General features: G+C 35.2%; 1 protein-coding gene across 1 annotated transcript in view; it reads right to left on the bottom strand.

Annotated features, from left to right (window-relative positions):
- Positions 1–386: 386 nt before the first annotated feature.
- LOC139690582 (uncharacterized) overlaps positions 387–12393 on the bottom strand; it is a 59642-nt gene continuing 47635 nt past the window's right edge. The window contains exons 6-9 of the mRNA XM_071588061.1: positions 10754–10841; positions 10099–10369; positions 6066–6200; positions 387–5984 (exon numbers count right to left, since the gene is read on the bottom strand). Of these exons, the coding sequence (XP_071444162.1) occupies positions 912–5984; positions 6066–6200; positions 10099–10369; positions 10754–10841 (5567 nt within the window). The 3' untranslated portion in view covers positions 387–911. The remainder of the gene's footprint in view (positions 5985–6065; positions 6201–10098; positions 10370–10753; positions 10842–12393) is intronic.

Here is a 12393-nt window from a genome sequence, read left to right on the forward strand (position 1 = left end):
AATTTCTAAAAAAATATCACTATTTTTGGTTTTATCTTCTAAAGTTAGCACAGAGAAAATACCTACTCCAAAAACCATGGCAAGTCACTTAATTCAGCATACATGTTGTTATCATCCTCACACTTCATTTACCAGGAAGATAAACATTGAAGTGTCATGGTAATATTGTCTTTTCATGCCTATTCATTAAGCCATGTTAAATGATTAAGTACTGATTGATTGGCCCAAGGGTGAATACTTTCAATCTTGTCATATATTCACTGAGATACACTTCACTAAAGTTGTATCACCTGATTAATTGCAACAGAATGGCCATCCAGTTCACTTTTTAGAGTTTCACTTTTAATAACATAAGACAGAATTTCTATGCAATTTTGTACCTTATTTTAATTACATCAACTTGTATACATATTTGAAAACGAAATTTCATCCACTTATTCACACAAACAACATATCCTTGGAAGAGTTTTCCATACATAGTACACATTGATTCACTTGCATTAGAATCTTTTTAATAATAAAACACACTTAGCTTCTTTTAAATGGAATATTTATGAAAAAATAACAAATAATATCATCCTCAATCTCCTGAATCAGTCAAGAAACTAAGGTAACCATCTCTTAACTGAATAACTTTCAATAAATATATGAAGTTATACATGCTTGTGATTTTGTAAAAATTCTTCTTTTGACATACCACAAGACACAAATACAATATTATGTCACTATGCCAATCACATGATGACTTTAGGAAATAAATGAGCAAGTGCTCAACAGAAATCATCAGTGATTTCAAAATTCTGATAATTTTGCATAAATTAATTGCAGGACATCTTTTAATCTTGTCTTGTCAAATAAACATACACAAAAATATACTATTCCAAACCATCAACCTCTTTATCTTCCTCCTGCTATCTAGGTGAATTCTTTTTCTTTTGCTTAATATCATTATCAATCAAAAAGTCAGAACACCCAACGCCACACTTTTTGCTATGAATCCTTTCGCTTTTCCTCACAGTTTCATTCTCAACTCCATTCGACTTCGATTTTCTACCCCTTTTCCGGGAAATTCGGCCTTCAGCTAAAGAATCAGCTTTAGTCTCAGGATCATTATTTGGATTTGATAGGTCTGTTGCATTACTACAGCTGGGTTTGGGGCAATTGCCTTTGCAGTCAGCCATTTTACAGTGGGCACAGCTGTTCTTTGCCAAGAAATCTTTATGATATTTGCTTTTATTTAAAAATATTCTGAATGGCATTATTCCATCAGTTTCATTCTTGGAATCTGTTGAACTTCCATTGTATGAAGTTTTTTGTACAATTATGTATTCAGGAACTTCATCTCTCTCGACTTCTTCATCATCATCCACGGCCTCACCCTCACCTTCCTCATCATCTTCGTCTTCTTCATATTCTTCCTCTTCATATTCTTCATCTTCATCTTCCTCCTCATCTTCATACTTTGGTTGTACTTGTTTTTCCTCTTCATGATACTTTAGTCTACTGCTTTGAGTCACACACTTCTCCACACACCCTGATGTATCACCGGTAATTTTTATACAGCAATTAGGGTCTAATGACTCTTCCCTTCTATCCTCAGAACTTCTACCAATACTATGGCTAACATTGACATCAACTCCATGAACACTCTTTCCATCCCATTTGTTAAGCTCTTGCCTTGAGTTGATCGATTGTGAGTTCAACTGTGATTCATAATATGAACCACCTGGTATTTGGTAATACTGCAAACCTTGGTTATTCTGAGCAGAGTACTCAGGTTTTAATGTCAGAGGTATGGAATTATTTGCACATGATTTGGTCTCTATGTTTAATGATGATAAGGGTGTTGAACTACACGAAGAGGATTTACAGTCGTAGTAGCCGTTTGGGAAGGTTGAATCACACGCCCTGCTAAATGCATCCTTAGCACACTGTACACAGTGTTCTAACAAATTACGTTTAAAACTTTGTACAAGTGTATCACCATAATTTGCACTTGAAGTGGTATGAGGTGCATTCTGATTATTTAAAAGAGCATTTTGTAGATTACCTGGAGGATTACAAGCTTGATTATCCACAGTGATACTTTCATTTGCACCATTTTTCATGCATAAACTCTCCCACTTTTTGAAAAAGTCATTATTTGGAAAGTCAATATCTGCTATGCTAATCATAGGAGTTGCTGGATACGAGGGGAAGCTTTCAAGTTTTGTCTTTGACTGGGGATCAATCACAGATGAGTCAGGCTCAGAACCATAACACATTTTTGAGATTTTTAAGCGCTTTTTCAGAGGAAGAGATGTGTTTGAATTGAAATCATATTTGGGAGCACATAACTGCTCTATCTTCTGCAACAGCTTTTCATTTTGTGATTTCCATTCATTGGCAGCTTCATTAGTCCCAGACACTTTCTCAAAGGTTTTATCACCAAGATTGTAATTTCTATCACTCAAACTGTGATGTTTTTCATTTGCACATACTTTCTTTTCATTCAAAATTCCATCATTGCCCACAATGCAAGATTTTTCTGCTTCAACACAGCTTTTGCTATCCTCACTGCTACTCCTATTTATTGTGTTAAAGTGACTATTATGTTCATCATAGATCTTCTCAGTCAGATCATCGACACTCGAGTTTTCATTTGTCACTAAATAATTTTTTCCAGAAGGACTATATATTTTTTCATTTGCATAGTATTTCATATCACTCACACTATAATTCACATCACCTAAATTGTAACTTTTCTCACCTTGATCACATAGTTTTTCACCCTGATAGCTATTAGAATTGGTCAAGCTACTTGAGTCAAAATTGATACTACCAACAGTACATTGTGAACATTTACAAGGCAAATAATTTGACATTGGGGGCACGGTAGTTCCAGCATAATGTCCAACAGTGGAGGGATAAGCACTTGTCGGAATGTTTGAAGCCTGTGGTGCACTGAAAAAGGAACCCTGCACATACTGTGTTGATGGAACAGTAGGAGTAACTGTGGAGGAAGATTCATATTGGGAGGACTCATAGTTACCTGCCAACTCTACTCCCACAGGGACTGGTAACATACCTCTTAATTGGGCCCTACTTTGAGCTGCATTGTTCACTGCTTCCCTGGTCTTATGTTTTCCAGGTGAAGAATGAGACTCATCTGTTGGCCCTGAAGGTAATTTTGATGTATTCTTCCTATTCAGAGGTGCATGTATGGAGCTTACCTCAATGATATTCCTTCTAGAGGAAGTCTCAGGCCTTGAAGAAATGGCAGATAGTCTATCACTGACTACTTGATTTGGTGCACTTTGTGGTGGCATTGCCTTCACTAAAACATGAGCATCATCCATGAGATGATCACTGATTTCAGATGTGTAGCTAACCTTAGCATTGTGGTTCACATCTTCATGAGAAACTATCTCCGATGGTTTTGAAGTGTAAAACCTCACACCAGTAAAACCAGAAACAGGCTCACATGAAAAATCAAGCTTCGACGTTTTCATTACATTATCACAAGCATTTAAACATTCAGGGACATATTCCACAGTATCTATTGCATTTTTACTCTGAGGACTACTTAAAGCACTCTCACTAGTTATGCATGGAGAGGTTTCTCTGTTATCACTTTCACTAGAATTCATCGTAACCTGAGAGTTGTGTTTCCCTGAATTAAAAGCACAGGGCTTCTTTTGAAAATTATGGTCGAAGTCTTCATTGAAAACTTTCACCATTCCCCTTTTCCGAGGACTTGACCCAAAGGTCTTTGGAGTGTCATTTTCGGAGGCTTTGTAATCTTCCATAGGTGTCGAAGGTAAGGTTAATCTTTCCAACTCCAGTGATCTTTCTTCTTTTAGCCAATTATCAGTTTCCAAAGTAGATATTTTAAGTAAATAGGGATCATCACCTTTGACTGACTTGGAGTAACAATGTAAGTCATTTGCAGGCACTGGCTCAAAGTCATGTTTGGCAGAATCAGAGTCAGAGTCAATCACCAAACAATCAGAGTCACATTCCAAATTTTCCACTGAATGAACACCTCTGCTCATTAAATCCTCTTTCTTTGAATGCATTCCTAGAAGAATGAGATCTGGGCTTAATTCCTGTGCCAATGAAACTCTATTATGACCGTCAATGAATTCTTCTTCAGAGAAAGTTATGCATTTCACTGCCTCTCGAGGGTTAAATTCAGCCACTATTTCTATGTCTGAGTTTGACTCCATTTGTTCAGTTTTGTGAACATCTAAAGCTTCACTTTCTGCTGTTTCAATGATGTCACAAATTTCTTCATTCAAAGAGGAATCACATAATTCTTCAGCAGAATACAAAGGCTCAGGAGTAGAATTCTCCACCATTTTAGACTTCTGGCCTAAGTAACTTAGTGTAACCTCCTCATTTATTGAGGTCATGGAAGTTGTTGAACTGTAGAGAGCTTTTACACCTATCTGACCTTGGCTCCTCTCCACTCTGAATAATTCTAGCTCAGAACTGTCAAACACACACTCAACTTCTTCAGTTGGTTCACACTTACCAAATAATTCATTACAAGTTAAAATAGACTCATTAGATAGAATATCACATTTTACAAAACTCACTGTCTTTCCAACAGATAAGTCAATTATATCTGTATCAGTATTAATAGCATCAGGTGCCACACTGTCCTCGTCTTCAAATGATGAGTCTAACCAAGCATTGGTTACATTTTCCAACTTCAGCTTTTTAACTGGTGGTTCAATGCTTCCACACAAAAGTTCAGATTCCTCATTTCGAACACTAGGAAGACTACTGCACTCTTCAGTTTTTGGTATCACAAGTTGAGACTCGATCTCGGCCTCTCCAATTTTATCATCATAGTCAGTAAATTTAAACATGGCCTGCTTACTGTCAATTTCTTCTGAAGCTTCTGGCTGTTCCACAACCTTCTGATCCTCAATTTTATCATACTCACCAAACTGATGTATAGGTTGCATATGTTTAAATATGTCATTATGACACAAATGGAGAAAAGTTTGTCCATTTTTACTTTTTCCATCAACATGAGGGTAAGGTTCACCAACTTGAAAACAACCATCATAAATTAGCGAAAGAGTCTTGGCTTTATCCTGATTCACATCATCAGGCATGTTTACTAATTCAGTATTTTTATTTTTTTCCAATTCATCACTTATGGGTAAAGCACAATTCATTTTGAGAACACTACCCTCAGCCTCAGTGAGAGTTGATCCATCTTTCATTAGGTTATGCACTTCAACCTTAGGTGACACTTTATTTGATGTGATTTCAAAAGATTCCTCTGCCTTAAATATGCACTTTTTGTTACTGGAGTTATTATTTTCTCCCACCTTAGATTTTTTATCATTTGACTCATCACACTTCTTGTCTAGAGCTTGAATCGACACCTGAGTAGAATATCCAATCCGAGGCATGACCTCATTATTCTCACTCGTCACCTTTTCTTTCAGGTTAGAAAAGGTTTGGGTCAGTTGTGCTTTTTGGGATTCTTCATCCAAAAAAGAATCAGCTCTCAATTGGTCAGTTTTGATAATTCTAATTTCACTGTGTTTCCCAAACACTGTGGCAATTGGTTGGGCAATCACTTGTGTATATTCTTCAATTTTCGTCAAAGAAGTTGTTACTTTCAATTGATTTCCATCTTCAACTTGTGGCGATGTCATTTGTTTAGCTTTGATTTGAGAATGATCATCACTGGATAGCATAAATTTATTCAAATCACCACTCCATTTATTAACTTTTTTGTCAAACTTATCACAAAACCCATTTGACTTATTTTTCTTTTTATTCCCTGCACTCTTCACCACTTTCTGCTTCTTCCCCTTCTTTTTCTCTGCCTTCTTCTTCTTAAGGGTTTCTTGTGAGTCAATAACATTAGGCTGTTCAGGAATCAAATCATTCAACCTTTTATTTTGTGGAGTATTTGACTCAATTGTAGAGATGCTCGGCCAAATGTCATCGACCAAAATGTTTCCCCAGCTATCACACTGAAAATAACAATCTATGTCATCAAATCCAAAAAATAAAGGAAATGAGAACTAACATGAAGTTTTGATACATAAACTTACTCTATCTTCCTTTTCTGTGAGCCAGGGAGATGAATTTCTGGAGTGATTGACAAAAAATAGTGGCTTATCAATTTCCACACCAACTCCTAGATTATGTGCACTTTTACGTTGTTTCTTCATTGACATTAAAAATTCCTGAAATAGAATTTAAAAATATTTCACTCTGAAGATACTTATTACATTTCAATAGAGTAAGAGCATCAAGTGAACTATAATGGAATGGTAATCATGACATCAACATTTCAAAAATTTGTATAGCTTGTGGCAAAAATTTCCATCCCTCACTTAACCATCGACTGAAAATTTGAGCACAGGAATGATAAATGCCTAGACACCAAGCCAAAAAATTAGTGCACTAGGATAAATGGAAGGGTCACAACATGATAAATAATAACAATTATCCAATATTCTGAAAATTTATGAGCAATTAGATTTTTGGAAAAATTGCACCCTAGTTCAGAGGTTTATAACATATTAAGGCAAACCACTACCATATAAACACATATACCACAAGCACCTTTTTTCCCAGATATCACAATAAAAGACTGTACATATCTCCCCAGGTTCAAGTCTTTCCCTCATCTCTCTGGGGGTAAAAGTGAACCTTTCTTCTGACTACTAAGGACCTGATGTACAGCATGAAATCAGAAGGGGAGTATTCTCTTTGTTTTCTCGCCTATCAAGGCAATTTGGCACAGGCTAATCCTCTCTAACACCTGGCTACATATATTTTACTGTGGTTTAATATACACTATTTGATCATTTGTTTATTGGTCCTAAAAATAGGGGAAATTGTAGTAGGTTTTCATGAAATTTGATTAACTTCTCTGCAAAGAAACTAGAGAAATAGGAAAGTGAACCCAGGACAAAGGAATGATGTGTTAAGAATTCGAGAAGGAGGATAGTAGCTGGCTTGCAGCAATGATTTCACTACTCATCAGCCATTCAATATGTTGATCAAGATTACACAAATTTTCACAGAAAATTCTTTGTTACCACAAATACATGAGTACATGCTTTTATTTTTATAAAACTATCATTGACAAATTAGTGTTCCAGATTTTTTCCTTCACATAGATACATGAAAACAGGGTGCACAACTTGGATACATATGGTAGAAGGGTTTATATGAGATCTCATTAACTATTCTAAAATTATTGTAGCCATAATGCACATACTGTGAATCCTTTCACACATTTTTTGCCAATATCTCTATTTCCAGTCAGTTAATAATACAACCACAATATGAATTCAATTTGAAATACTACCTTGATCAAAAATTTCCCGGAATTTATTCAGAAAATTAAAAATACAAGTTTATTCATCTAAATCTATATTGTCCCCTTCAAAGTAATCCCCATCGACTGCAACACACTTATGCCAGCGCTTGATCCAATCCTCGAAACATTTTTTATATTCGGTTTTCGGTATGTCCATCAGTGCTTCCTGCGATTTTTCCATTACTTCCTCTCGGCTGCTAAAACGCGTTCCCCGTAATGGTTTTTTAACTCGATTGAACAGAAAGAAGTCACAGGGAGCCAAATCAGGTGAATTCGGTGGCTGTTGGATGGTATTTGTTGCATTTTTCGTCAAAAAATTACGAATAATGATAGCACTGTGCGACGGTGCGTTATCATGGTGCAAAATCCACGAGTTTTCTGCCCACATTTCTGGTCTCTTTCGGCGAATTGCTTCACGCAAACGTCTCATAACGCCCAAATAATACTCTTTGTTTACTGTCTGGCCTTCTGGCAAAAATTCATGATGCACTACACCGTTGTAATCCATGAAAACCGTCAGCATTGCCTTCTTTTTTGACTGAAAACGACGTGGTTTTTTTGGTCTCGGCTCATTTGGTGAATGCCATTCACTTGCCTGATGTCTGGATTGCGTGTCGTACTCATAAACCCACGTCTCGTCTCCAGTAATGATCCTTTTGATGAATGTGGGATCGGATTCAGCCTCGCAAATCATGTCTTTTGCGACGTCAACACGGTCTCTTTTTTTGCATGAAATTGAGGTACTTTGCTGCTACACGACGGAAACCCAAATCATTAACCACAATGTCTTGGGCGGATCCATAGGCAATGTTCAAGTCCTCCGCTATTTCTCTGATGGTTAATTTGCGGTTATTGACCAACATTTCTTTTACTTTATCAATTTTTTCACCGACTTTCGATGTCGATGGTCTGCCACTGCGTTCATCATCTTCGATTGACTCACGACCACTTCTGAACCGCTCGTGCCACTGGTAAACGACCGTTTTTTTTAGAGAATCGTTGCCGAAACACTTTTCCAACATTTCCAACGTCCGTGCGCCACTAAATCCGTTTTTTACGCAAAATTTAATACAAGTTCGTTGTTGCAAATTTAAATCCATTTCTGCAATTGTAAAAAATCGCCAACACACACAGAGATAGATGTACTCTTGGCTACGTAACTTTTGCAAATGTCAAGTTATGACACTAAGATTTAAAGGGAATATCAACAACAGATGTACCAATTTAACAAAAAAAACAGAACTCAAATCGGAACGATGGGAGCGCCACACGGTGGTTATTCCGGGAACTTTTTGATCAAGGTAGTATACCTTATCTGCTCATTGCCTAGGATAAATAAACATATTAGAACTTTAACCACTAAGATAGGACAATTAAAAATACATAAAAGAGAACAAATATAAAAAGAAAACCACATAAATGGAAAACTACTGATTAGAAAGAAAATAAGGAATGATACAGAAAACACATTTACCAAAGATTGATTGTTCATCTTAATTCTCAATTTGTCTTTCAATATAAATAATTATTCTACCATGCATCTTAACTACTAAAAAATATTACCGTGCATTTTCTCATTTCCATTTCTGTTGTTAATCCTCTTTGTAATATTCACAAAACATTATTACCTTACACTTGGATATAAAAAAATCTATTTTTAAGGTATTATTTTTTCTCATTTTACTGACAATATTTTCAAGAAATAAAGGTTTCATTTCCATACCTTTCTTTACAAACTAATGCTCGCACTAAAGGATGAATTTATTAATTTACCCCAGGGAAAAATAATTGCTTATAATTTTGAGGGATTCAGAAGAATTGAACAGTAGATCCTGGGTTCAACCTTATAAAATTTTATCAAAATTTCACTCATAGGATACCCATGCCAACTCAAATGGTATATGAATGAACTTTGGCAAAGGAAAAAATTCTTTCCCATTAAGACAATGCATGGGAGTATACCTACTCAGTTTCTATGGTGACAATTATGGAATTAAAATTTTAATAATCACAACATCCACCATATTCACTACATAAACCTCCCAAAACTTTTTTTAATTTCCAAACTTGAAAAACTGGCTTGATTGAAAACGATTCATGTGGAATGAAGAGGTTCTCACCAACAAAGGCGCCTATTTTGAGGACATTCTGAAATCCTTGAGGATATTTTGATTCCTAATTTCTGGATGGCTTAAAAAGTTAAGAGAACTGTCGTGAACAGCGTATCATGCTAAAAGGATATCATGTTGGAAAATTAAAAAAATCACCCAAAATCTAAACAAATGTCTCCAGACAACTTTCTAGTAAAAAAGAATAAGGTATATATAAAAAATAAACTAATCAATTCAGTTTTTTTGAATGCTACAAATTGAATTTGCACTGCAGGTTGGGTCATTCTGCAATAAAAGAAAAGATGAAAATGATTCACACTCCTTCACAAAATTTTCCTTGAATAAATGTAAAATATAAAATTTTTTGAGCATTTTTTAGCAAGAAATGCTTTATCACATTTTAAATTAATATACATATATGAAAATAAGTTTCATTTAACAAGTGCTTTATGTAAAAAGTAAGACTGTGGAACAAATTATCCTTGTTATGAGAGGTTTCGATGTATTTCAAAATGTCCTTCCTGAACAAGCCACAAAAAATACCTATCCTTGCTTACCTAAAATATCTCACATTCATTTTACTTTATCAATAGAGGGGAACATTATTTTCACACCAAATTTATCAAATATTACTTCACTTACCTGACAAGAACTTTTTAAGTTGAAATTTGATTGCATTAAGAACAAAGTTATGTTCTTTTTAGTCTTCGGAATTCTAGGCAATACATTGCCCATTTTTTTCATGTTCTCCATTAAATGTGGTGGTATTTTTAACTTTTCCACAGCAATTGTATTAATTTGGATTCTTTCCTTTCCACATGGAGTAATCTTTTTCCAGAGTTTGAAAGCTAACAGACACCTTACATACATGAGGTCATTCATACGATTAGGGCGGATGCTGTCTAGAATTTTTCTATAAGAAAAAATGATTTGTCTATCAGCTATGAAAATACATCTCATTTACGCTAGTCTCTCTCAATTATTTATCGTCAAAGTTTTAGAAAGTTTGGAAATATTTTTTTAAAGACATTATAAAACATCTAGACAATAAATTTATTTTTGACAGCCAATTACGTATAATGTGGCAACCTTAATAGACATCATATGCAACAAGTCTTCAAAAAAGAAAATATTTTGCTGTGAAAAAAAATATAGTTCCATATGCTGTAATAGTACTATGAGAGAGACAGGTGAGACTCATGTTATTAAAAATTATTTATTTCAGGGTTTCAAATATAACACAAATCAGCACTTAAACCATACCATTTACTACTGCTTAAAGTGAGCTTGTACTTACCCAAATAGGGGATGCCAGATGTTACAATAGTTCTTGTTCACAAGTTTTGTCATAAGTATTGCATCAAGTATGTGTTCTTCTGAGTTATCTGAAAGAGACACAAAAGTAATCTCTACAAAATTGCCACTATAGGCAGAAAGAAATGTAAACAACTCAGGTGATTGCCCAGTATAAATTGTTCAATGATATAAAAAGCTCAAATGAAATAAGTGTTAAGAATAGTCTGCTTCTGGTTAACGATACTTTGCCCTTTGAGGTAAATTTGTGGATGGCTCCTGAGGTACTTAAAACTTGATGCGCGTAAACTTTGTTTGCTACATATGATGATCTCGCTTGGATATTTTTGATGGAAATGAAAGCCTGCATTGCATTCTGGTTCAGCAAATATATTATTAAAGCAGAACTAAAAAATTATTTTGAATCTCTCTGTCTGGACTAATTTTCATGACATTTGAAATGTTGATAGACAGAGTTAATTATCAAAGTAAATGTGAGCCATAGTGGATGGGTGTTCACATAATATTTATGCGTAATTAACTGCTACATCATTTTCAATTGGTGATCTACCATTAAGGTAGATTTTGGATGGACAAAAACTTGACAAACATACATTTCTTAACCTTGCCCAAAAGACAATGTGACACCACATTGCTTCCACAAACCACTCTACTACTAAAAATCCCTTCCTCAATGTCACATCATTTCTATCTCCCTTTATTCCAACTAACATTCCAATTCTTTTCTTCCATCATCCTCACTTGCCTAAGTTTACCCATCACAGTAATCAACATTTGATTGCCTATTCAAATACTAACTACTATTCATCTTTTTTTGTCTCCTTTGGATTTCTTCCAACGATCCTCTCTTATCCATGCCCATGTCAAATACCTTCTCGTCTGTTTTCCTCCTGTCAATTTAACTTTTCCCATCCTTCCACACACCCACACCTTTAAAGCCCCTTTTCTATGCATATCATCTTCCTTCAATGACCAAGTTTGTGTTCTGTATAAAATATACTTGAATCAAAGTTTTCATAAATCTTTTCTTAGCCTCCTCACTCAACTTCCTTCTCATCAACTCCTTCCTCCTTGAGAAACCTTATTTGCATGATGCAATTCTTCTAATACCGTTACTACTTTGACCATCTAGGTTCAAAATATTTCCACAATAGGTACAGGTATTCTACCTACTCTTGTGGTTACCCTCTTATTTTAACACTTAACTTAGCCTTCATCCTTCATGACCTCATAACCTCTGTTTTGTTCACATTTATTCTCATGTCTTACCTATTGTACAGACTTTCCAATGTGCTCAGCAATACTGGCAACCCCTTTGCTGATAGGCAAAAATTAAAGCTTGCAGCACACCCTACTGATTTTATGAATTCCCCTCATGCTTTCATTCCCAACTCCAATTCTTTCTATGCCTATTTAACCATTTCTCCAGATATACATTGAAAATTACAGGCGATAATGGGCCCCCTGTCTCATCCCTCTTCTTAACACTTCCTGACCCAACTCATAAAGCCACAACATTCATTAAATCTACCCAATTCACTCTATCAAACACCACCTTGAAGAATACAAAACAGATAAATAAATCCTGATTGTATTCTATGTACCTGTCCATTAGTCACTTCA

This window comes from Hetaerina americana, unplaced genomic scaffold, assembly GCF_022747635.1.
Source record: "Hetaerina americana unplaced genomic scaffold, ioHetAmer1.1.p SCAF_3, whole genome shotgun sequence".
In the NCBI taxonomy this organism is placed as follows: domain Eukaryota; kingdom Metazoa; phylum Arthropoda; class Insecta; order Odonata; family Calopterygidae; genus Hetaerina; species Hetaerina americana.